At 41.2% G+C, this 27,089-nt stretch overlaps 1 protein-coding gene across 12 annotated transcripts in view; it reads left to right on the forward strand.

Annotated features, from left to right (window-relative positions):
* The window catches only part of ryr2b (ryanodine receptor 2b (cardiac)), a 123,103-nt gene that overhangs the window by 28,957 nt on the left and 67,057 nt on the right, over window positions 1–27,089 (forward strand). For 11 of the 12 annotated variants that reach the window (XR_010892570.1, XR_010892573.1, XR_010892572.1 and 8 more), the window contains 25 exons: window positions 1,211–1,325; window positions 1,487–1,619; window positions 1,741–1,844; window positions 1,954–2,089; window positions 2,180–2,366; window positions 2,448–2,556; window positions 2,740–2,860; window positions 4,100–4,269; window positions 5,421–5,644; window positions 5,883–5,973; window positions 6,080–6,220; window positions 6,450–6,613; window positions 12,011–12,089; window positions 12,209–12,298; window positions 12,434–12,571; window positions 14,565–14,642; window positions 14,919–14,994; window positions 17,067–17,190; window positions 17,284–17,399; window positions 19,006–19,082; window positions 20,864–20,985; window positions 21,738–21,787; window positions 22,101–22,161; window positions 25,204–25,442; window positions 26,369–26,450. Coding sequence is in view for 6 of the 12 variants with exons in the window: in XM_067368492.1 (XP_067224593.1) it covers window positions 1,211–1,325; window positions 1,487–1,619; window positions 1,741–1,844; window positions 1,954–2,089; window positions 2,180–2,366; window positions 2,448–2,556; window positions 2,740–2,860; window positions 4,100–4,269; window positions 5,421–5,644; window positions 5,883–5,973; window positions 6,080–6,220; window positions 6,450–6,613; window positions 12,011–12,089; window positions 12,209–12,298; window positions 12,434–12,571; window positions 14,565–14,642; window positions 14,919–14,994; window positions 17,067–17,190; window positions 17,284–17,399; window positions 19,006–19,082; window positions 20,864–20,985; window positions 21,738–21,787; window positions 22,101–22,161; window positions 25,204–25,442; window positions 26,369–26,450 (3,027 nt within the window). In the remaining 6 variants the exon portion in view is untranslated. The remainder of the gene's footprint in view (window positions 1–1,210; window positions 1,326–1,486; window positions 1,620–1,740; window positions 1,845–1,953; window positions 2,090–2,179; window positions 2,367–2,447; window positions 2,557–2,739; window positions 2,861–4,099; window positions 4,270–5,420; window positions 5,645–5,882; window positions 5,974–6,079; window positions 6,221–6,449; window positions 6,614–12,010; window positions 12,090–12,208; window positions 12,299–12,433; window positions 12,572–14,564; window positions 14,643–14,918; window positions 14,995–17,066; window positions 17,191–17,283; window positions 17,400–19,005; window positions 19,083–20,863; window positions 20,986–21,737; window positions 21,788–22,100; window positions 22,162–25,203; window positions 25,443–26,368; window positions 26,451–27,089) is intronic. The other variant, XM_067368497.1, reaches the window with a different exon arrangement.

The following is a 27,089-nucleotide window of genomic DNA, read 5'->3' on the forward strand; positions in this document are numbered from 1 at the left end:
AATCGGGAAGATTTACTTTTCATAGATTCTCAATGTTTGTGCTCCTGTGCATATGTCATTATGCGATAGGAAGCTTGTGCTGCAGACTGTCATGAATTCACTCAGGACTGTTTGCAGAGGCTGTGGATTACAGGTAATAATGCTGTAAATAATGTTCAGTTCTAAACAATTAACAGCAAATTTCATTTTTGGGTGAACTATCCCCAAAGAAAAGAAAAATGATTGCGTTGACCATTTTAGCTTTGGCAATATAAAATGTAAATTAAAAGACACTAAAGGATTAGTTCACTTTCAAATAAAGATTTCCTGATAATTTACATACCCCCATGTCATCCAAGATGTCCATGTCCTTCTTTCTTCAGTTGAAAAGAAATTAAGGTTTTTGATGAAAACATTCCAGGATTTTTCTCCATATAGTGGACTTCAATGGACCACAAACGGTTGAAGGTCAAAATGACAGTTTCAGTGCATCTTCAAAGCGTTCTATGCGATCCCAGAAGAGAAATAAGGGTCTTATCTAGAGAAGCCATCACTCAGTTTTAACCATAAATGCTCATCTTGAACTAGCTCTCCTCTTCTTCTCCATTTGAATTCCAACAGTGTAGACGCTGCCAAGTGTATTACTGCCCTCAACAGGTCAAAGTTTGAACTAAATTGTCATATTCAATTTGCTAGTGCAAGTATATAGCAATTAGTTCAAACTTTGACCTGTGGAGGGACTTAGCAGTGTCTACACTGCCGGAATTCTAAAAGAGAAGAAGAAGAGAGGTCGTTCAAGATTTTATGGTTAAAACGTATATCATTTTTAATTTTATTTAGAAAATGAGTGATGGTTTCTCTAGATAAGACCTTTATTCCTAGTCTGGGATTGTGTAGAACGCTTTGAAGCTGCACTGAAACTGTAATTTTTACCTTCAACCGTTTGTGGTCCATTGAAGTCCACTATATGGAGAAAAATCCTGGAATGTTTCCATCAAAAACCTTAATTTCTTTTCGACTGTAGAAAGAAGGACATGGACATCTTGGATGACATGGGGGTGAGTAAATTATCAGGAAATTTAGCATTTCTAATCAGGCACTAAACATCTCAGCCAAAATAACTACTTTTTGATCATTCATGTACTTTTTGATCCCATCATGCAGTTTTCATGGACTGCTATGTCCAAACCAGTTTATGCTTTATTTGAGACCTGTGATTTCTCTTGTGTAGTGACATCATGAACAATAAAGTTTTCTATCAGCATCCTAATCTGATGAGAGCTCTGGGGATGCATGAGACCGTCATGGAAGTTATGGTGAATGTCCTTGGTGCTAGAGAATCCAAGGTAATCATACTAACAAATACTTTTAGTGATTATCAGTAGTCAGATGTCAGTTGCATAACTGAACCACACAAATTAGAACCTAATCATTAGATTAAGTGGAACATTTTAGTTCATTCACTCCTGTGAGGTCCTCTGTTAACTGATTCCTTTGCCTCATTAAGGAAATCATGTTCCCTAAGATGGTTGCGCACTGCTGTCGTTTCCTGTGTTATTTCTGTCGAATCAGTCGCCATAACCAGAAGGCCATGTTTGATCATCTCAGCTACCTGCTTGACAACAGCAATGTTGGACTTGGTATGTGATACTGATCTGGTTTATCCCATAAATACTTAAAAACCTTACCTGAACATTTTTAAGAAGTAGACAAAAGTAAATGTGATTTTTTTTTTTTTTTTTTTTCTTCTTTTCTTATCAGCGTCTCCTTCAATGAGAGGATCGACTCCTCTGGATGTGGCTGCCGCTTCTGTCATGGACAACAACGAGCTGGCACTTGCTCTTACTGAGGCAGATCTGGAGAAAGTAAGTCTTACTGACTGATTGCTTTTTTCTCTCTTCTATATCCCTTCTGACTTTTGGTGATTTTGAACTCTTTTTTTCTGGTCTGGTCTTTCTGAATGTGTTTGTACAGGTTGTGCAGTATTTGGGAGGTTGTGGTTTGTGTAGTTGTGCTCTGCTGGTCTCCAAAGGATACCCAGATATTGGATGGAATCCTGTAGAGGGAGAACGTTATCTAGACTTCCTGCGCTTTGCAGTATTTTGCAATGGTAATGATCAGTTTCAATCTGGATTCTTGACCTAGTGAAACCTAATTGAACACCTCCGGTTGGTTTTGATTGCTTGTACTCCTCATACAGGTGAGAGTGTTGAGGAGAACGCCTATGTGGTGGTGAGGCTTCTGATTCGTCGACCTGAGTGCTTTGGCCCCGCTCTTCGAGGGGAAGGGGGAAATGGTCTTCTCGCAACCATGGAGGAAGCGATCAGAATTTCCCACCAGCAGGATGAAACCGGTGCAGCCAGTGCACACAGTTCAAACCAGACACTGTGAGTGTTGTGTTTCAGTTTTATGCTATGTTTTTCTCATTCTCGCATATAGCCATGTCTCTTTCTGACCTGCACTCTTAGTGACATGCTTGATGATGAAGATGATGATGTCATCTACATGGGATATGCCATAATGACCTTCTACTCTGCTCTGATCGATCTGTTAGGTCGCTGCGCCCCTGAGATGCATGTAAGTGTTTTGGGAAACCCGCAAGCTAGATAAGAGCCTCGTAATGTGTTTGAAAGAATGAATTGGAAAGGGCTAATTGGTTTTATCTGCTTTTTAAGGCCCAGTCAGTTTTCATTAAAGCTTTGAAAGGTTCCTCAAGGTTTGCTAATGGTTGTCTTTATTGTGTGTATATGTGGCCTGCAGCTCATAGAAGCGGGGAAAGGTGAGGCCATCCGATTCAGGGCAATCTTGAGGTCTCTCGTTCCCAGAGAGGATCTGGAGGGCATCATAAATATTCCTTTTACTTTACCAATTGTAAACACAGGTGCGTGTGTGAGTGTTTGAGTGTTCATCAGGGCTCGACATTAAAGCTTGTCTGCTTGTCTGGGACAAGTGAATTATTTTTGAAGGGGTATGTGAAAGAGAATTTTACTTGCCCGACCGGACAAGTAGCCTGATTAAAACTTAATTGAGAAAAAATAACTAGGGAAGCATTGAAACACGAGAATTATTCTGATTTTATTTCATTTAGTGTAATCAGTGTATTTCTGGTAACAAGGTTACGCTGTTGAGGCTTGCACTGCCTGTCTCAAAACAAATGAGCATAACAACACATATAAAGAAACTCACAGAAGAAACATACTGAGGTAAAAAAATTTTTGTTTGTTTTTTTATTTATTTATATCATATCATATCATATAGTTAAGTAACATAACACGATCAAGGGAGCCGATTTGCCTGAATATTATCATGATTGCAAATGTTACATTAATTTTATAGTTCAATAAACAAGTAGTTAATACTAATTTATTTACATTTTAGACACAATATTGACTGTTTTTGTTCTATTTCACCAAACACGGCATAACTATTGTGCATTCTTAAAGCAACACTCAGCAGTGTTTTGTTACTGAATGATTTAGCATTTTAAACGAATTGGTTGACTGAATGACTCATGACTCTCATTAAATGACTTGTAGCCACCTACTGGTGCTTAAGTTTCATGTTTAAAAGCATCATTTCAGTTTTTCCTATATTTCTTATTAGTATATTCAAAAATGTATTTAAAACATAAATCTAATAACATTAATTTTGCAGTGTAAATTATTTGATTTGATTGGTAACAACCCTGTAGTGTCTTATTATTATAATTGAATTTATTTATCAAATGTAAGAATTTGACATGAAAGACGACGCATACATTTAATATGGTTAAAAAATTGGCCTTTATAAAGGTAAATAAACCTAATAAAAGGGCTAATAATTTATCCCTTGGTTAAATATCAAAAATACGACCCCCCTCCCCCCACCACACACACACACACCACCACCACCAACATGATGTAAACTCATTCTTTCCCAGACTATTAACTTATCTTTCTAAATGTATTTGATTGTTGATTGTTAAAAACTGGGATCAGTGTAATGAGAGAGCCTGTGCTCAGTTTTTGAATAAACTAAGTACATTTATTTTGGAGTTGCTGGCAAAGTTGTTTATTCAGTTATTTGAAGTCAAAAAGTGATTAATTGGTGGTTGAAAATATTTTGTGCTTGTCATACTCAGATGATGTAGTGATCGAGCCAGACATGTCTCGGATATTTTGTCCGGATCACAAAGCAGCCATGGTACTGTTTTTGGATCGAGTTTACGGAGTTCAGGACCAGCAGTTCTTGCTACGTTTACTGGAGTATGGTTTCCTGCCAGACCTGCAAGCAGCTGTTAACATGGATACTGTAAGGATGCAGACATTTCATGTAGGAAAAGTTCACCCAAATTTGAATATTGTCCACTTGTTGTTTTAAACCCATATTACTTCTTGAATCGTTTTACCTGTATGTTGTTCCATTTTCCATATAATGCAAATGAGTGGTAATGGAGCTCTTGAGCTCCAAAAATGCCAAAAACATCATCAAAACAGTCCATTGAACTCATGCATGGTATTCAGGTCTTTTAAAGTCAAACAATAGTTTTGTGTGAGGAATTAACCTGAAATGTAATGCATTTATTTACTGAAAATCTTGAGTTTGGGAGCTCTAATTAAGACTTGAACCCTGCAATGGGCGCCAAAATAAAGGTTAAGGAGGTCTTAAAGACTTGCAGTCTTAATTCTACATATTCCAGCAGCTCTAGCTGTTCTACATGTTTCAACAGCTCTGTCTTAATGCAGCAGAAAAAGAAAATATAATTTCTACCACCCCTAACACAGGCCATATGACGTGCAGGTCCGGTAATTGCAAAACTGAAGACATTGACCATACACAGAACTCAACATACAAATGAACACATTTGTAACATAGTTAATGATGACAATCACCCCATACATATATACACCTCCATTCAAAAGATTTCAATGTTTTTTTTGAATGAAGTTACTTATGCTCACCAAGGCTGCATTCATTTGATCAAAATGCAGTAAAACACTAAACACTGTATTCTATTTTAATATATTTAAAAAAAAAAAAAAAAAAAAAAAAAAAAAAAATAAAAATATATATATATATATATATATATATATATATATATATATATATATATATATATATATATATATAAAATAGATATTTTTAAATGTAATTTATTATTTGCTGAATTTTTAGCAGTTTTCAGTTCCACATGATCCTTCAGAAATCATTCTAATATACTGATTTAATGCTCAAGAAACATTTTTATTATAGTAAATGTTGAAAACAGCGGTGCTGCTTAATATTTTTGTGGAAATCGTGATGCATTTTGTTGCAGGATTCTTGATGGACAGATTTGTTTGAAATAGAATTGTTTTGTAACAATGTAAAAGTCTTTACTGTCACTTTTGATCCATTTAATTCATTCTTGCTGAATAAAAGTTTTAATTTCTTTTCTTCAATATATAAATCTTTCTCTGCAGATGGGGTTAGGTGGAACAGACATGGCACTGGCCCTCAATCGTTACATATGTGTGGCCATGCTGCCACTGCTGAGTAAGTATTCCTCTCTGCTGTGTGACTCCTCATCTCATTGGACCAGGCTGGTGGACAGGCTCCTGGAGGGTGTCTACAGCCTCTCTAAAGCCAGTGGACTGACCAAGGCCCAGAGAGATGCCATACAGGACTGTCTGCTGGCAGTGTGCAAGTGAGGATGTTAGACATAGCTTCTTTTTTTTTGATCTTATTATTTATTAAAAGTCATTAATACGATTGATACAGTTACAAGAGTGACTGATTTAAGGATTTTTTGCAAATAGTAGGCCATTAAATGTGGATTAACTTACTCATTTACTGTAAAAACAATTCTACATTGTATGGGTCTGTTTATTTATAATCCATTCTTATTTTTTATCGACTGCAAGTGTGCAACTTTATTCCCACAGAAAACTGAATCCCTCCATGCTGCAATTTCTGCTGCGTAATCTTGTGTTTGATGTCCCTCAACTGTTGGAAAACTCAAAGATGCCACTTAAGGTCTAAAGAGAAAACATAAAAAATTAAAGCATTTAATCAAAAAATATTTAACGATACATCAGGTTTTCATAATTCTACTTATCACTGTGGTCACTTCCTCTCCCAGCTGTTGACCAATCATTATGAGCAGAGCAGGAAGTACTACTCTCTGCATGATGGATGGGGTGGCTTTGGCTCCGCCTCAGAGGAAGAACTTCGTCTAACCAGGAGACTGTTTTGGGGGATATTCAGTGCTCTTGCCAAAAAAGTGAGAAAAGACAGAAATGGCTCTTTCATTACACTCCATTTATGTTACAAATATGCCATTAAAACCATGTGAATGACAATTACACAATTACACCATACAATTCATTGCCTCTAACAAGTGTCTTTTAGATAGAATGTCAGTTCTAATATCAAACAGTTCAAATTTCATTTGAATTGTACTATTAAAATTTTACTATTACTATTAAAATATTTTTCAATCTTGTCCACAGTCTTATGATGCAGAGCTATTCAAACTGGCCCTCGGTTGTCTCAGTGCAGTTGCAGGGGCGATTCCTCCTGACCACCTTGATCTGAGCTGCACCGGCGGACGAGAGAGACTCTTAGTGAAGGATTCAGAGAGACGGTTTTGTCCTCAACCCCTGGACACCTCAAAGTAAGACTTTATTTACTTAAAGGTTCACTAGAACTTTTTTTAAAAAGATGTAATATAAGTCTAAGGTGTCCCCTGAATGTGTCTGTGAAGTTTCAGCCCAAAATACCCCATAGATTTTTTTAAATTCATTTTTTTAACTGCCTATTTTGGGGCATCATTATAAATGAGCTGATTCAGGGTGTGTGGCCCTTTAAATGCTGACGCTCCCTGCCCACGGAGCTCGCGCTTGCCTTAAACAACATAAAAAAAGTTCAAACAGCTAATATAACCCTCAAAATGGATCTTTACAAAGTGTTCGTCATGCAGCATGTTTAATCGCGTAAGTACAGTGTTTATTTGGATGTTTACATTTGGTTATGAATGAGTTTGATAGTATGCTCCGTGGCTAACAGCTAATGCTACACTGTTGGAGAGATTTATAAAGAATGAAGTTGTGTTTTTGCATTATATAGACTGCAAATGTTTAAAAATGAAAATGCGACAGCTCTTGTCTCCGTGAATACAGTAAGAAACGATGGTAACTTTAACCACATTTAACAGTACATTAGCAACATGCTAACGAAACATTTAGAAAGACAATTTACAAATATCACTAAAAATATATCATGAATCATGTCAGTTATTATTGTTCTGTCTGCCATTTTTTGCTATTGTCCTTGCTTGCTTACCTAGTCTGATGATTCGGCTATGCAGAGATCCAGACATGTAATCCCTTTCATAATGTTGGGAACATGGGCTGGCATATGCAAATATTGGGGGCGTACATCCCGACTGTTACGTAACAGTCGGTGTTATGTTGAGATTTGCCTGTTCGTCGGAGGTCTTTTAAACAAATGAGATTTATATAAGAAGGAGGAAACAATGGAGTTTGAGACTCACTGTATGTCTTTTCCATGTACTGAACTCTTGTTATTTAACTATGCCAAGGTAAATTCAGTTTTTGAATCTAGGGCACCTTTAAATGGCCATGACACATGCCAAACCAGGGCAAATAAACATGTTTGAGCTGGATCTAATTGACCATTGTAATGAATGGGGAGTCAGGCAGAGATCCATGTGCAAGCTTTTATTCAAAGTGAGCATAGTCGTACAGGCTGGGTCGATCAGGGGCAAACAGGAACAGCAAGGAACAGGCAGAGTCGTAGTCAGAGTACAGGCGGAAGATCAAGGACAGACAGATATCATTCACAGGACAGCAGACAAGGCAAGGGTCAGGACAGGCAGCAATGGGTCAATATGTCACGGGCACACAAGAACAAGATGTTGAGATCCAGTTGCAGCATAAGTATTTATTGGGGAATCCAGAAACGTAAATCCAAAGGCAGGCAAGAGGTCAAAATCCAGAAAATCAGTCCACAAAAACAAAAAGCCAGAGATACAAAACGGTGCACGTAACAATACAATAAACCACAACCAAGGACAGAAACAACTCAGTATAAATAGACAGACACTAATAACATAATACAAAACAGGTGTGTGTAATGAAGTGATCATGAGATAATGAGTCCGGCAGTGCGTTATGGGTAATGAAGTGAATGCAATGGGTAGAAATGAGAGTCCGGGATGGAGTGCCCTCTAATGGCTGATAGGGCACTCTCACTGGTGATCGTGACATTACCCCCCCTCAAAGGAGCGGCTACCAGACGCTCCACCAGTCCAAAAAAAAAAACAAAAACACCAAAAAACCCAGGAGGGAGGTGGACAGGTGGAGGATCAGGGGGAGGGATGGTGGGCCAGGACCAGAACCCCCAACCGAAGGCTAGGGGGGAGCCGGAGGAACAAACCACGGGGGGCTCAAGAGAGTCAGGGTCCTGGCTGAATGCCAGGGCGGCGCTGGAAGAACTGACCAGGCGGGTTCCCCGGGGTCTGGAGTCCTGGCTGGTTGCCAAGGCGGCGCTGGAGGAACTGACCAGGCTGGTTCCAGCGGGTCTGGAATCCTGGCTGATTGCCAGGGTGGTGCCGGAGGAACTGACCAGGCTGGTTCCAACGGTTCAGACGGCCTGGGCAGTGGCGGCAGGGCAGAAAGCCTGGGCGGCGGCGGCAGGGCAGAAGGCTTGGATGATGGCGGCAGGACAGAAGATCTGGGCGGTGGCGGCAGGGCAGAAGACTTGGACGGCGGCAGGGCAGTAGGCCAAGGGTGCTTCATGGCCATATCAGGGAGAGTGGACAGCTCGGTGACGGCCTCCGTGACCGCATCAGAGAGAGCGGACAGCTCGGTGATGGTACCAGGCTCGGGCTGCTCAGGCGGCAGGGCAAGGCGCTTCGGTGGCGCCGTCAGGGCAAGGCGCTTCGGTGGCGCGGCCTCCGTGGCCGTATCAAGGGGAGCGGACAGCTCGGTAACGGTCTCCGTGGCCGTATCAGGGAGAGCGGAGGACTCAGGGATGGCAGCGGGCTCAGACTGGGGCTGCTCTGGGACGGCAGCGTGCTCAGGCTGGGGCTGCTCTGGGACGGCAGCGTGCTCAGGCTGGGGCTGCTCTGGGACGGCAGCGTGCTCAGGCTGGGGCTGCTCTGGGACGGCAGCGTGCTCAGGCTGGGGCTGCTCTGGGACGGCAGCGTGCTCAGGCTGGGGCTGCTCTGGGACGGCAGCGTGCTCGGGCTGGGGCTGCTCTGGGACGGCAGCGTGCTCGGGCTGGGGCTGCTCTGGGACGGCAGCGTGCTCGGGCTGGGGCTGCTCTGGGACGGCAGCGTGCTCGGGCTGGGGCTGCTCTGGGACGGCAGCGTGCTCGGGCTGGGGCTGCTCTGGGACGGCAGCGTGCTCGGGCTGGGGCTGCTCTGGGACGGCAGCGTGCTCGGGCTGGGGCTGCTCTGGGACGGCAGCGTGCTCGGGCTGGGGCTGCTCTGGGACGGCAGCGTGCTCGGGCTGGGGCTGCTCTGGGACGGCAGCGTGCTCGGGCTGGGGCTGCTCTGGGACGGCAGCGTGCTCGGGCTGGGGCTGCTCTGGGACGGCAGCGTGCTCGGACTGGGGCTGCTCTGGGACGGCAGCGTGCTCGAGCTGGGGCTGTTCTGAGAGCATCCTCCAGGCACGCAAAACCGCCACAACATAGAACGTGAGGACAGCCCTCTTGGCCATCACTGGACTGATAGGGAGAGCATGCCGTACTGGAGCGGACTCACTGGCTGGAGCGGACTCACTGGCTGGAGCGGGCTCTGTAGTAGACCCACTGGCTGGAGCGGACTCACTGGCTGGAGCGGACTCACTGGCTGGAGCGGACTCACTGGCTGGAGCGGACTCACTGGCTGGAGCGGACTCACTGGCTGGAGCGGACTCACTGGCTGGAGCGGACTCACTGGCTGGAGCGGACTCACTGGCTGGAGCGGACTCACTGGCTGGAGCGGACTCTGGAGTGGACTCACTAACTGGAGCGGGCTCTGGAGTGGACTCACTGACTGGAACGGGCTCTGGAGTGGACTCACTGACTGGAACGGGCTCTGGAGTGGACTCACTGACTGGAACGGGCTCTGGAGTGGAGTCACTGACTGGAGCGGGCTCTGGAGTGGACTTACTGACTGGAGCGGACTCTGGAGTGGACTCACTGACTGGAGCGGGCTCTGGAGTGGACTCACTGACTGGAGCGGGCTCTGGAGTGGACTCACTGACTGGAGCGGGCTCTGGAGTGGACTCACTGACTGGAGCGGGCTCTGGAGTGGACTCACTGACTAGAGTGGACTCACTGACTGGAACGGGCTCTGGAGTGGACTCACTAACTGGAGCGGGCTCACTGACTGGAGCTGCCTCTGGAGTGGAGTCACTAACTGGAGCGGGCTCTGGAGTGGACTTACTGACTGGAGCGGGGTCTGGAGTGGACTCACTGACTGGAGCGGGCTCTGGAGTGGACTCACTGACTAGAGTGGACTCACTGACTGGAACGGGCTCTGGAGTGGACTCACTAACTGGAGCGGGCTCACTGACTGGAGCGGCCTCTGTAGTAGACTCACTGACTGGAGCGGACTCACTGACTGAAGCGTGCTCTGGAGCGGACTCACTGGCTGGAGCGGGCTCTGGAGCGGACTCACTGGCTGGAGCGGGCTCTGGAGCGGACTCACTGGCTGGAGCGGGCTCTGGAGCGGACTCACTGGCTGGAGCGGGCTCTGGAGCGGACTCACTGGCTGGAGCGGACTCACTGGCTGGAGCGGACTCACTGGCTGGAGCGGACTCACTGGCTGGAGCGGACTCACTGGCTGGAGCGGACTCACTGGCTGGAGCCTTTCTCCTCCTCTTCCTCCTTTTACGTGAGATAGACGATGTACCTGTGTCCATCTCCTCGGTGGACTCTGGAGCGAACTCACAGGCTGGATCGGACTCACTGGTTGGTAGATCAGGTGAGGTCCTCCGACCCCGATCTTCGAGGTAGAAAACGAAACCCCAAAAATCCAGGGTCCGGAGCCCCTCCAACTCACACTGAGGAAGAGGGTCATCCAGGCATCCATTGAATATCTCCTTTTGCGCTGCATCATTATAACGCAGTCCTCTTGCCATTGTCCAGAAAAACTGGGCAAAACCTCCTACCTCTGCTCCCTCCTGTCGCAGAGCCAATACTGCCCGAAACAGAGCCATTCGCTCTCCAATGGAGGCTGGAGGACAAATCCGAACACTCATGCTGCTGGATCCCTTGGTGGTGGTTTATTCTGTCACGGGCACACAAGAACAAGATGTTGAGATCCAGTTGCAGCATAAGTATTTATTGGGGAATCCAGAAACGTAAATCCAAAGGCAGGCAAGAGGTCAAAATCCAGAAAATCAGTCCACAAAAACAAAAAGCCAGAGATACAAAACGGTGCACGTAACAATACAATAAACCACAACCAAGGACAGAAACAACTCAGTATAAATAGACAGACACTAATAACATAATACAAAACAGGTGTGTGTAATGAAGTGATCATGAGATAATGAGTCCGGCAGTGCGTTATGGGTAATGAAGTGAATGCAATGGGTAGAAATGAGAGTCCGGGATGGAGTGCCCTCTAATGGCTGATAGGGCACTCTCACTGGTGATCGTGACACAATAAACAGATACAGGCAGGAACGGTAACAACAAACAGGCAGACAGAATATAACGCTCGGAAATGTCACACAGGGTAAACAAGACTTCGCGATTAGATGGTGTAAGTGAGAGTCCTTTTATAGTCCAGGTAACAAGCTGCAGCTGGGTGTGGTGATTAGTGAGGAGTGTGTGCATGGCTGTATGTGGCGACAGGTGATTGGTGTGGAGTGAACATGTGACTGAATTCTCAGGGAGAATTGTGGGAAGTGTAGTCCGGGGAGTGACAGGAGCAGACAGTGATCGTTACAACCATAAGCACTGATTTCAGAAGTTCACGTTATTGTTTTCTGAAAAGTGTAGTGTTTTTATTTGACGTGATAAACAATAATCCAGTTTTTTCATGCATTTATAGTGTGACAATCCCAGAGACGCTTGAGTTTGTGGTAAACAAATATGCAGAACATACACATGAGAAATGGTCACTGGACAAGGTAATATGTTTAATACTTTACTTATTACAGGAATTTACTTAATGATAACAGTTAATATAGTGAAAACCTTGGGAAATCTGTTGTATTAAAGCCATTTGTGTTTAATGGTTGTCTTCCAGTTTGGTAACGGTTGGGTTCATGGAGAACAGCTTTCTGAGAGTGCTAAAGTTCATCCACTCCTAAAACCTTACAGAGCTCTATCTGAGAAGGTAGTTAACACTCCCTCTTACACAATCCATGCACACTTTACAAACAACAACACCAGATATTCAGTATTTTTCAAAGAAATTAAAACAGGCAACATGCAGTTTATTTTCACACATTGAGGTTGCTCTGTATTTTAGGATAAAGAAGGTTATCGAGGGGTCATTAAAGAGACTGTGAAATGCATGCTGTTCTTGGGCTGGACCATTGAGAGGACCAATGAGGGGGAGTCACAAAGCTTTCACAACCCAGCTAGGAGGATCTCACAATCTGGCAAGGTAATGGAGAGTGTTTGGAAGAATTATTAAAATAATTATTATTTTAAGGTGATGTAGTTATACATTACTATATGTACTTACTGTAGTAATAACAGTAAATTATGCATAATTAATAGTAACTAACCCTAAACCAAACATGGTAGCACTTTATTTTACAGTCCTGTTCCACATGTACATATGTACTTATGTTACATGCTTAAAGTTGTTAAGTGGAATGACCGCAACATTTAAATGAGATGCAGCTGTTGCGGTGTGGGGAGGAACAAACCAAGCAACAAGGGATGCAATTAATATCTGACATTTATTAACACGGTAAAAATAAGACAACACAAGTAAGACATAAACTCAACGAAAGTAAGAAAAAAACGAGGATGTCGCCAAAGAAAAAAATAATCAAAACAAAACCCACTAACTAGCGTACACACCCCTAAACTAACTACCAAAAATAAAATGTAGTAACGAAACCGAAAACTTTGGTGCGGCACCTTAACTAAACTCCACTAACTAAATAAACAAAAATACAAGGGAGGCGAACACCCACATTATAACTAACATTAATTGCTAGCTTCCAAATCGAGCCGTCACGCACTATACGGAATTAACAATGGTCAGGGAGGTTGATGTTATCTCTGAGCTGTCCACAGCAAAAGGTTTCATTATCGGTCAACCCCTCGGTTGACAGATAATGACTTCACGCCAGAATTCGAATGGGTTCAAACATTTAACACGAGAAACTCGTCTGCAGCAGAAGGGTTCATTATTTGTCAACCCCTCAGTTGACAGATAATGACTTCACGCCAGAATTCAAATGGACTCAAACATTTAACACGAGAAACTAGTATCACTCTCTAACTCCGTCAGCTTAACTATTACACAGAAACAAACAACCTGGTGCTGTCTCAATAACCCACAGACTAAATAAACAGTTCGCAGACACAAAGGATGGCTGGCTCTGGCTCGACAAGCATGAGTGAGGCCCGAGCCCAAACGCTCACTGCAGGTGGAATGCCGCCAAAGCCTTTTAAATGATCAGCCACCCGCAGATTGGCAGAACGCTGGTTGGGACGTCAGCCTAAAACTCGACAGATAGATAACAAAAAAAAAAGAGAGGGAGGGAAAAACAAGAGCAAAATACAAAAACATACATGGAACGTAACAACTTATTATAGCAATTACAATAACTGGGTTATAACTAGGTACTAACCCATAACCTATCCATATTAACCCATGTAGTAACCTGTACTTTCTAAGGTAACTACACTGTAAGTACACATACTGTAAAATAACATGTAACCCCAAACACTAACCCTAACCATTAACTCTATAGTAAGTCAACTCAAGTCACCTTTATTTATATAGCACTTTTTACAATGCAGATTGTGTCAAAGCAGCTTTACATTGATAACTTGTATACATTTTGGCTGCACAGCAGCTCTTAAAGAAAATTGTGTCATTGTCCAGCCTAAGTAAGTTCAGTATTGATTCATTCTGTAGTAAAAAATCAATAGTTATTAATTTAGTTAATTTATCTATATCAGCACTGGAGCAAACTGTCATCATCCAGCTCAGTTCAGTTCGCATACAAGGGTGTCAATGCAGGCAGATCAAAACATTGTTGAATATCAAATGTCAAGTGTGATGAACCCAAACTCCAACAGGTGACATCAGGTGGCAAACGTACATGTAGTAAATTAATATTACTCTGTACTTATAAGTACAATCACCTTAAAATAAAGTGTAACCAAATAATAAAAAATAATAATGACAATAATAACAATTTTGCCAATAGTAATAATAATAATGTTAATACTTTTATTATAACATTTTGGAATTTCAGTAGTGCTATATTGTACACCAGCCAACACCCACTCACAACCCCACCAGATCCCCCCCCCCCCCCCACACACACACACACACACACCCACCCATCACTTATTAAAAGCTGTTTTGTATTACAAATTTGAATTTATTTTTTGTTTTGTCCTTTAAATAGCTGTCTTTTGAGGGAGCCTCCACGTTCAGTCCAAAGCCTGTGGACACCAGCAGTGTCAGTCTGACCTGGGATCAGTATGTAAGCAGCTTCAATGAATTCCACACAATATAAATCAGTTCAACAGAGGCCAAAGAGGGGATTACATTATTAACCATTGATTACTGCTTTTATTTGAGTAACTTGTATTGTTAAAATAGCTGTTAGATATTTTTTAAAATATTAGTTATTTATTAACATATTTTAGAGCATATTTTAGAAGTCATTTTAGAAATTGCCTCATATATATATATACTGCCAGCCGGCTCTGTACATTAACAGGATTAAAATAACTGCACTTTCAATCTGCTGTTGAAGGCCATGGCAGAGCGTTTGGCTGAGAATTATCATCACATCTGGGCAGCCAGGAAACTGCAGGAACTAGAGAGTAAAGGTTTGTGTTACAGATGGACTGCTGTGAGAGATGATACAGTAAATTAAATTAGGGTTTCTGCAGCCACCTGTGTCTTACTGTGAGACAAGACACTGTGAAATGGCAATACTGGGTTGAAGAGGAATGCATGTACACTGTACAGGTATATATACACTACTGTATTTTTTTTAAAAAAAGAAGAAATGAATACTTTTATTTAGCATAGAGGCATTACATTGATCAAAAGTGACAGAAAAGACTTTCAAATAAAAACTTCCTATTCATCAAAGTATCGTAAAAAACAATTTATGCAATTAGCATCAAATCAGCATATTAGAATGATTTCTGAAGGATCATGTGACACTGAAGATTAACAAAATTACTGTTTTTACTGTATTTTGATCTAATAAATACTTCCTTGGTGAGCAGAAGAGACTCAAAAATATTTTCTAAAAATCTTAAAGACCCTAAACTTTTGAATGGTAATGTAGGCAATGAAAGATATTTAAAGGTGCCCTAGAACTTTGTCCTCAACCCCTGGACACCTCAAAGTAAGACTTTATTTACTTAAAGGTGCACTAGAACTTTTTTTTAAAAGATGTAATATAAGTCTAAGGTGTCCCCTGAATGTGTCTGTGAAGTTTCAGCTCAAAATACCTCATAGATTTTTTTTAATTCATTTTTTTAACTGCCTATTTTGGGGCATAATTAGAAATGAGCCGATTCAGGGTGTGTGGCCCTTTAATTCTCGTGCTCCATGCCCCAAGAGCTCGCGCTTGCCTTAAACAACATAAAAAAAGTTCAAACAGCTAATATAACCCTCAAAATGGATCTTTACAAAGTATGCGTCATGCAGCATGTCTATTCGCGTAAGTACAGTGTTTAATTTGATGTTTACATTGATTCTGAATGAGTTTGAGGCTATGCTCCGTGGCTAACGGCTAATGCTACCCTGTTTGAGAGAGATTTATAAAGAATGAAGTTGTGTTTATGCATTATACAGACTGTAAGTGTTTAAAAATGAAAATAGCGACGACTCTTGTCTCTGTGAATACAGTAAGAAACGATGGTAACTTTAACCACATTTAACAGTACATTAGCAGCATGCTAACGAAACATTTAGAAAGACAATTTACAAATATCACTAAAAATATCATGTTATCATGAATCATGTCAGATATTATTGCTCCATCTGCCATTTTTTGCTATTGTCCTTGCTTGCTTACCTAGTCTGTTGATTCAGCTGTGCAGCTCCAGACGTTAATACTGGCTAATGGCTTGATCATGGGCTGGCATATGCAAATATTGGGGGCATACACCCTGACTGTTGCGTAACAGTCGGTGTTATGTTGAGATTCGCCTGTTCTTCGGAGGTCTTTTAAACAAATGAGATTTATATAAGAAGGAGGAAACAATGGAGTTTGAGACTCACTGTATGTCTTCCATGTACTGAACTCTTGTTATTTAACTATGCCGAGGTAAATTAAATTTTTGAATCTAGGGCACCTTTAATGTAAGCAAATACTTAACCTTTGATATTAATGTTTGTATTCATATTCTTCAATATTGTACTGCTTACTAAGTAAAGAGTAATTTAAAGTGAGCCAATTGCAAAATAATCACCAGGGGCACCCTGTAATGGTTTATTTTGCTACAATGACCAGTTGATTGACACTACCCTGCTTATTACACAATATTAAATATAATACAATTAAAGTTTTACACATTAAATAATCAACTGCACATTATTAATATTGCTTTATTATGAAAGAAGACCATGGAGTAACATGGAAACATGAAACTAGTAGAGTGTAAGTTTAAATAAACTGTTTAGCAGTCATTATACACAAATATTTGTCCCAGAATGACAAATCAGTCATATATTTCAGAAAGTTCTATAATAATATGCACTAATTACTAAGGCAGTGCCCTTATAAGCTAAGTGTAGGAATTAATTTAATAACTGTCAGCAGTTTAATTAATTAAAATGCATTGTATTTATATAACTCTTAACAATGACAATTGTCTCAAAGCCTAATTAGCAGGACTAAAATCCATTGTGGCTGTTAATTCTGAATTATGTTTTTGTCCAGGAGGGGGCAATCACCCTCTGCTTGTACCTTATGATGCTCTGAGTGTTAAAGACAAGAGCCGAGTCAGAGACAAAGCTCAAGATGTTCTCAAGTTCTTCCAAATCAATGGGTACTCAGTGAAGAGGTGAGGATGCTTTCCTGCTACTGAAAACAAGAATGAGCATGATGCCTTTGAAGTGTCCATTTCATTTTCACTGACTGGATTCTCACTGCACAGGAACAAAAAGGTGGCAGATGCTGATTCCCCAGCGATTGCGAGCCGCTTCGCTTACGGCTTGCTCCAGCAAGCCCTCTGTCTTACTGAGCTAGCCCAGGAGCAGCTACTAGAGCTGGGTCAGACACAGACACTCACATTCCCTTGTTCTTCCACTCCACTTCTCTCCATTTACTTATTTGCACATCTGTCTTCTTATATATCTGCCTATTAACTGCAAGGCCTCACTAATCTGAAGGGGTGTTAAAATGATAGTTTTCAGTAAATCTGAAAATTCATCATCCTCATGCCTTTCCAAACCCATATCACTTTCTTTTGTGAAATGCAAAAGCAGTTTTCACACAGCTCTTTATATATTTCACAAAAGAAAGTGATATGGGTTTGTAAAGGCAATGAGGATGATGACAGAATTTTCACTGTTCACTGTGTACAGTGCTGGGTAGTAACTAATTACATGTAATTTTGATTTCATAATCAGATTCCAAAACTTAAATACATGTAATTAGATTATACTACATTTTAAAATACTGGTAATCAGACTATAGTTACTTTTTTATTGATTACATGATTACATTATTTTCACAACTGCAGTAAATTATTCATAATTCATTGATTTTCAAAATACTATTGGGTAAATGGGCAGTGGGCAGGATCACACAGACAAAAACAGACATTCCAACATGGAACGCACATTTCAAAGTGAAATAACTGTAGCATTGCCTTTTTGTGTATGTGAATTTAGCATGTTTCCTAAATATCTGCAAACATATTGTGGTATTTTTATGCTTTAGTACATTAAAAAATACATACAGCACCTTTTAAGTTCATGGTTCTCTGATGTCAGTTAATTGTTAAAATTACAGTTAATATAAAATATTTCATATTTTTTAGTAAGTGTTAATTTTGATTGTTTTTATTTAAAAAATATTTTTTTGAATTTTTTTTTTGTTTAATTAATAACTTGATTAAACTCACAAACCCCCTGTAGTTCCATCATGAAACAGTTTGGGAAACTCTGACGTAATGTTATATTTAATGTACTACTGTACATGTTTGTTGATAACAAAGGATGGCATATATTTTATTTTCCTTTGTATTTTTAAATCATTATGGTACAGATTATCCTATTCAAATCAATGTTAAAATTAGTAAATTCAAAAGTAATCTAAAAGTAGTACAAAAAGTAGTCAAATTATATTACCTTAAATGTGTAATTTAATTAGGTTACTAAATAAAATTTTTGTCATGCAATTTGGAATCACTGACTGACTACATCTGTAACCTACCCAGCACTGGATGTGGACAGAGGCTGTCAAGCTAAAAAAAAAAAAATAATCACTATAACAGTAGTCCAGTCTCCTGAAGAAATAGAAATTAAATAAATAGAAATTAAAGCTAAATAGAAACATTAAAAACAAATTAATAAAAATGACAAGAGTACATAACAATATCACTAAAATTAAACAGAAAATATACAAATAAAAGCTAATTTAAAATAATAATAAGTACTATTATACTAAAAAAAACTATTGCAAAATAGATTTGAGAGCTACTACTGAGATTTTTGGTGGATGAAATATTATTGGGTGAAGTGTTCCTTATAATTATCAGAATTTCAGTTAATTTTAGCTATATGATCTCATTTGCTGTGGCTTGTCTGAAGCATGTGAAAACCTTGCATTGAAATCTGCTTATTTAATTTATGTGTTGTGTTGTGTTTTGCAGAGGTTGCTCAAGCTCGAGGGCAGATTGACAGGACTGAGAGAGTTCCCCATGAACAACAAATTAATTTCTTCATTAAGGTCAGACATCTTTAATGCAGCTCAGACATTTGGAACAGAACTTTACACGGAAATCCATGAGAATCCATCACAGCATAGCTGCTCAGTCAGGATGACAGACTTATTTAAATAACCAAATGTAACGTAGTTCGTAAATGTGGGAAGAAGGAGGCGGGAACCGGCGAACATTCAACATACACACAAACATAATAAAACATAACATAAAGTCCAGGCCTGGTCCTCTCTCGTCCTTCACTGTAGTCGCTCCTCCTTTTATGCCTCCTCCGTGAGAGACTCGAGCCTCGCGCCGTTCCCTCATGGCTCTCGCCCACCCTGCTCGTCACATACCCCCAACGCCCCTCGCAGGCCGGGGCGTACTCCCGCGACTGCGCTTACTCCCCCCCCGGGGCCTGTCTCGGCGGCCGCAGCACCTGGGGGTAAGGACAGACGAGACGAGAGAAAGGAGACGGAAGCAAGGGGAGCGACAGGACGAGAGAGGGGAGAGAGGAAAAAGAAAGAGAGAAAAAAAAAATTCTTGGTCCGGTTCCCCGACACACTGCCGCTCGGTCCTCAGCCTGCCGAGAGGCTCTTCCTCGCGGTGCCACATGCGATGGCACTGGATGCGTGGTGGACGGCCCGAACCTCGACCGCCTCCTGGCGGCCGGCGATGGCTCCTCCGGCTGAGGGCAGCCGGCAGCGAGTCCCCCGTCCCCTGCTCCTCCCTTTCATGGCGGACGGCAGCAGGCTCCGGCCCACGGCGGATGGCGGCGACTCCTCCGCTCCCTCCTGGACGGCAGCCACCCCACCTCGTCCCAGGAGCACAGCATCTGGGTCTCCGTCCCACCTTTCACTAGGCTCCAGTACCACCGCCTCAGGCAGCCTCTCGCGGTCTTCACTTCCGCGCTGCCCGAACTCCGCAGCACCGCGATCCCCCTCAGCAGCGAGGGCTCTCCTACAGCATGTCCCTCCTTCCTCCCGGGTTTCGGCACCAATGTAACGTAGTTCGTAAATGTGGGAAGAAGGAAGCGGGAACCGGCGAACATTCAACGTAAACTTTAATCTCAAAATAAACAAAGAACAAAACGAAAGTAATGCCGGCAGACCCTCGCGGACGTCTGCCGGCCACACAAACATAATAAAACATAACATAAAGTCCAGGCCTGGTCCTCTCTCGTCCTTCACTGTAGTCGCTCCTCCTTTTATGCCTCCGGAGCTCCTCCGTGAGAGACTCGAGGCTGGCACGCCTCGCAGGTGACGCTCATTATCACTCGCGTCACCGGCCTCGCGCCGTTCCCTCACGGCTCTCGCCCGCCCTGCTCATCACACCAAACAAGCATTAAAGGGATAGTTGAAGCAAATATCTCAGCTTGTTCAAAGCTATGGGATGAACATTTACATGTTTTTTTTTTCCTTTTTTTTTCAGTTGAACCACAGTGCTCATAGTGAATTTGTGTATTTACAGATAATAATGGCTTTTGTGTTGTTTGTCCATACAGACTTCTCTGTGGGTCATGTCACTGCTGATCTCGTAATTGGTTAGATGTCATGCTTTGCTTTGTGTGATAGTATGCGTCCCTGTTCTGAGACAATATGCAGCCTGCAAGTTAAGAAGGCTTTCTTTCCCACGTGAAGATCAATAACAACAATCAGCTGTTCCCTGACCTCCACAACCATCAATCTCATTAATGTGCACTAAAAATCTTCACTTCAAAGCCTAACTACAAAAATCTGAAATGAACATTTCTTCAGCTGATGACTGCCGTTTTATTCTCTATTCAAGCCTCTTTTTCTTTTTGTCCCAGGTTGTATTGCCACTGTTAGATCAATACTTCAAAAATCACTATCTCTACTTCCTCTCCACTACAATGTCTTCCCATAGAGATAGCTGCCAGTCTACCAATAAAGAAAAAGAGATGGCCACCAGGTAATTTGTGACAACAGACTGCCTTGACAAATGTTTATGTGATTATGTGGGTCAGGTTTTTCTTACATTACCCAATGGTAGATAATTTAACCATTACGCTGTCTCAGAAGGTTGTCCGAAATCAGTTTCTACTGCCTACAAAGTCATTGCTTGAAAAGGCAGCAAGGCAACAAGTTAGCTGCCTAAGTTTTCAGACACAGCCATGGAGTCGATCCCCTCATGGGGGTGTCCATGTTGAGATCACATGACCAGATGAATACTACTCAGTTTATTTTGGTAACCTCCCATTATTTTGAATCTTGAGCTCATGGAATAATTAATCATGAGTGATTGAGTATAGGATGTTAATGTACAATGACGACAGTAAATAAATATTGAATAATTCACTTTTGCATGATATTGCAATTTGGTATCAGTATAAGTCCAAGGCGACTGTCTTATTTGGTAGCGAAACATACACCAAATATTTTTGAGTGCACCTTTAAGAAATATCTGAAAATGCAAAATTGTTTAGGGGACAGAAAATTTAATTCGCTCAACAATAGAAGTCAATGGAAAGTCCTCCCCATGATAGAGAAATGTGTGTTTATGTGTGCGTGTACACACACATGGCTGAGTGCATGTCTGTGTCTCCATGTTCACCTTTGCTACTCTGTCATTATATATTTTCAGTTCCATCTATCTTGTTTTTTTCCCCATTCGATTCCCTCATTCCTTCTCTTACAGTTGTCCTCTCTCCTGTTATTTCCTAGTTTATTCTGTAAACTCGGAGCTCTAGCCAGACGCAGAATCTCTCTGTTTGGTAAGGGTTGGTGTGGTGTGAATGTCTTTTTCTCAAACTCCTTTCTTTCTGTATTTTTATTGTTTTTAATAAAATGCTACTTTGGATTATTTTGCTAGAAACACTTTTAATTTAGAAGCACTTTGTATTCATCTCATGCACTCTCAGCATTATCCACTGCCATTGTTCACTCACCCCAGTCTTGTATTGCTGAGGTTAATGCTTACATACCTCATTAATTTTATTAACCCACCCTCCATGGAAAACATAAATCAGGAGCTGGCGCTTTTTATTGGCTGGATTGCATTGAGCTCAATGCCATATTTCCTCTTAGGAAATGATGCCCTTGCTTTGGTAAGCTGCCTACAAATCCTGGCACAGTCCCTGGATGGAAGGTAGTTAATGCTTCACTGTGTGTTTGGTGTACTGATATACAAGTTACAAAAATATTATAACATTTACTGAAGGTCCTTCAATATAGGTGACCTTTTTGTCTACTAATCATCTGGGAAATCGATACATCAATTAAACTGTAAAATATGTAATGTCTAAATGCAATAATAGATTAAAAATTGTAATTACTCTAAATATTTATATTTTATATATCTTGTGTCAGGGTTCTGTCACTTCGGTCTAGTTTATTTCTTGGTTTTGTGACAGAGCTCTGACACTCCCGTTCTTGTCGTGTTTTTGTGTGAGCGTACAGTCTCGAGTGTTCTCGGGGCTGTGCGCTCTCTTGTCTGCATGCCTTGTTTCATGTTGGGAGCGTGAAGTTCGGATCCCGGCACTCGTGTCTAGTTTGGTTTCGGTTTCGTGTCGGGATTCGGACACTCGCGCTCCCAGTCCTGTCTTTATTGTGAGCGCACGGTTTGTGTGTACTTTCACTTGCCGTGCGCTCTTGTCTCATGTTTTGTGTAGCACGCGGTTATTTCCATCTGCCGCGTGCTTTCATGTTGTGGTGTTGTCTTGTGTAGCACGCAGTCTGTTTCACGGGCTGCGTGCTCTCATGTTGTCTTGTTTTGTGTGAAGACGTGGCTTATGAGTTTTCATAGTCACGTGTTCATGTCTCGTCTTGTGTAAGCACATGGCTTGTGATTTTGTCTTCATTGGCCATGTGCTTGTGTCTTTGTTTTGTTTTGGTGTGAGCACATGGCTTGTCATGTGTTTCTTTGTGCCATGTGCTCTCATGTCTATTGTCTTGACCCCGCCCACCTTGTTACCTCATTATTGGTTGATTTGCCCCACCTGTCCTCCCTCATTACCTGCCTTGTTTGCTCTCCTATTTATTCTCCTTGTGTTTGCAGTCCTGTGCTGGTTCGTTGTCGTTTATTCTGTCGTATTTCTCCTTGTGTGTCTTCAAGCCTAGCCTAGCCTAGCCTAGTCAAGTCAAGTCAAGTCTAGTCCCTGTCAAGTCAAGTCAAGTTTAAGTTAGTCTGTTTTCCCCCTCGGGGTTGTTTTTGTTGTGTTTTTGTTTTATTTTTTATTATAAATAAAAGCCCTCTTCCCTGCAATTGAGTCCTCGTTCCTTCCACCACCCACCCAACCTGACATCTTGTATGTATTTTAAAACGGAGTGTCTACACTAAGTGCAAATAGCGTCCCTTGTTGGTAAATGCTAATTACCTCTGCCCACCAATTTCTGTTTGGGCCACTCAACGTTTTAAAATAGATGCACAGAATTGAATGTCTTGCGTGGCGCAACAGTAGTGAGTAAAGCTTGCAAAGCTGGCTTTTAATGCAGGCTCGACTTTTGCCTTTTACTTTTAACTATTCCAGCTTAATATGCAGAGAGAACTATGAGTACAGTAAGCCATTCGTAGGCTGATTGCTTCATCTTAAAAATAGAGTATTCAGTTTTGCTTCAATAATATACATGGTGATAATTTTATATATATATATATATATATATATATATATATATATAATGTATATGCACCAATTAGGCATAGCATTATGACCACTGACACTGATTATCTCCATCACAGCACCTGTTAGTGAGTGGGATATACAGTATTAGGCAGCAAGTTAATATTTTGTTCTCAAAGTTGATGTGTTAGAAACAGGAAAAATGGGCAAGCATAACTTTGAGCGAATTTGACAAGGGCCAAATTGTGATGGCTAGACGACTGGGTCATCGACAGCTCTTGTGGGGTGTTCCCAGTCTGCAGTGGTCTGTATCTATCAAAAGTTGTCCAAGAAAGGAACAGTGGTGAACTGGCGACAGGGTCATGGACGGCCAAGGTTCATTGATGCACGTAAGGAGTGAAGGCTGGCCTGTGTGGTCCGATCCAATAGACGAGCTACTGTAGCTAAGATTGCTAAAGAAATTAATGCTAGTTCTGACAGAAAGTGTCAGAATACACATCACAGTTTGTTGCGTATGGGGCTGCATAGCCGCAGACCAATCAGGGTGCCAATGCTGACCCCCTGTCCACCGCCGAAAATGGCAACAGTGGGCACGTGAACATCAGAACTGGACCACGGAGCAATGGAAGACGGTGGCCTGGTCTGATGAATCACATTTTCTTTTACATCATGTGGATGGCCGGGTGTGTGTGCATCGTTTACCTGGGGAACACATGGCACCAGGATGCAATATGGGAAGAAGGCAAGCAGGCTGAGGCAGTGTGATGCTTTGGGCAATGTTCTGCTGGGAAACCTTGGGTCCTGCCATCCATGTGGATGTTACTTTGACATGTACCACCTACCTAAGCATTGTTGCAGACCATGTAACCCTTTCATGGAAACGGTATTCCTTGGTGGCTGTGGCATTTTTCAGCAGGATACTGTGGCCTGTCACAAAGCAAAAATGTTCCAGGAATGGTTTGAGGAGCACAACAAAGAGTTTGAGGTGTTGACTTGGCCTTCAAATTCCCCAGATCTCAATCCAATCGAGCACATGTGGGATGTGCTGAACAAACAAGTTCGATCCATGGAGGCCCCACCTTGCAACTTATATGACTTGAAGGATCTGCTGCTAACTTCTTGGTGCCAGATACCACAGCACACCTTCAGGGGTCTAGTGGAGTCCATGCCTCAGGGCTGTTTTGGCAGCAAAAGTGGGACCAACGCAATATTAGGAAGGTGGTCATAAAGTTATGCCTGATCGGTATATATATATATATATATATATATCTCAAAAGTGACAGTAAATATATTTATAATGGAATACATCCTTACTGTCACATGAATAATTTAACTATATTAAATGGTTAAATGGTTTTAAATTGTAATAATATTCCATGTTATTAATGTAATGACAGCATTGTTCATAAAAAGTAGCCTTGTTGAATATACTTCCTTGCTAAATGTTCAATATGTTGAAATATTTCTTTCAAAAACATTGAGTAGTGTATATGATGAAAAAAAAAAAAAAATTAATAATAATGACCAAAGTGATTGGTCATTCTAACGTGTCTATGATTGCTTGTCTCTAGGACAGTAATGAAAACCACTAGTGAATCTGTCAGGGTGTCGTTGTGGTCATTTTTTGAAGCTGCGGCAGAGGATCTTGAGCTAATGGTGGAAACTGTGACCTGGGATGAGTATGGACTGAACCGAGCCCAGACCAGGGGAGACAGCGAGGTCATAACGTACACTACCACCGCCCTGATCCCAGTGCTCACCGCTCTATTTCAGCATGACTCCCAGGGGCAGCACGGAGGGGGATTGATCGGTAGGAGAACAAGGAAGAGGGCTGAATGGATGGAAGAAATAGCAGCAACTAATTAGATGAATAATGAATAGATTAGTGTTTTCTATGATGAATGAACAGATGGAGTGAAATAAATGGAGGTTGTGGAAAGGCAGTGGAAAAATATTCACAAAGGTTTTGGTTTGTGCAGATCACTTCCCTTTCCACTTACCTGTTTTGCCAATTAGAGTGGCACTTGACTTCCTGTCCACACAGGATGCAGTGTAATATATATATGGCCCTGTGACTGACCCTTCTTATGGGCATGTGCTTCTGGGTGTATATTTTAATACGGAATGTGCAAGTTGCAGCATTAATAATTGAAAAATCACTAAGCTGGCCCCTTGTTTGAATTGACTATTCCTCTCAAAGATGATGACTCTCTTTGAGTTCAGCTTAAAGGTACATTCAGTAATGTTTTGCTCTATTTTGCACCATATAAAGATCCAAAGGAACTGGCTGTATGTTCGCAAGAAGTCCAACAGCATTTGGTATTCTTTCACTTTCTCTGTGACCTGAGAATTTTCTTCTTGAACATGACCTTATATTACTTCTATAAACAATTGTTTTCATAAGTGTACTGTGTGCTGTTTGCACTACACTGTAGGAAGGCAGCAGGCTTTGCTGCGATAAGAACTGCTGTGCAGCACGCTTTTAGAACAGCAGCATCATGTTGAATCATTCATACTTTACATTTCTGCTCTGTATGAACTGATTACCATTTCATTAGAAAGAATTTCACCCCATTTACTCCTCTTTTGCAATTCGTCTGAATTATGAATAAATCACATTTACAGTTGGGATAAATCATAGCCTGTCAGTTTTTTTTTTTTTTTTTACATTGAACTTCAAATATGCAAGAGTGAAAATATTTGTTTTTTAAATCTCTGATTTATTTTTTCTTTCAGTGGATGAAGTGCACTCCTGTTGTTACAGGATCCTCAGCAGTCTCTACATTCTTGGCACCTGCAGTGGTACCTTTATTGAGAGGTAACACTGTATTATCTATCGAGTATTGTTTCACTCAAAATGGAAAATTCTGTCAGTATTTGCTTTCCCTTATTCCAAACCCATATGCTGTTATTTTCTCATTTAAACACAAAGTGAAATGTTTAAGATAATGCATGTCTGTCATGTGTGTCAATTTAAAAAAAAAAAAAATCACCAAAAATTTTACCTTTTAGTCTATGCTACTCTTACACTATTGTAATAGTCCAAGTCTTCTGAAGTCATATGATATCTTCGGGCAAGGAAGAGCCCCTCTGTCTTCAAATTCAGCTTTGTTTTCACAGGAATAAATTACATTTTAAGATACAACAAAGATATATTAAAATAGAAAACAGTTCTTTTAAATTGCAATACTATTTCTTTACTGTGGTGTGATGAGCCTCTTTCAAAAACATTAAAACATCTTACATACCTAAAAACTTTGGAACAGAAAGTTAAAGTTTGGGGTGGGTAAGATGTTTTAAAGATTTTGAAAGAAGTCTCTCATGCTTATTAAGCCTGGAATTATTTCATTAAGAATATAGTAAAAATGGCAATATTTTGAAATATTATTACAATTTAAAATAACTGTTTTCTATGTTAATATATTTTAAAATATACTTTATTTATGTGTTGGCAAAG

This window comes from Chanodichthys erythropterus, chromosome 18 (genome assembly GCF_024489055.1).
Source record: "Chanodichthys erythropterus isolate Z2021 chromosome 18, ASM2448905v1, whole genome shotgun sequence".
In the NCBI taxonomy this organism is placed as follows: Eukaryota; Metazoa; Chordata; class Actinopteri; order Cypriniformes; family Xenocyprididae; genus Chanodichthys; species Chanodichthys erythropterus.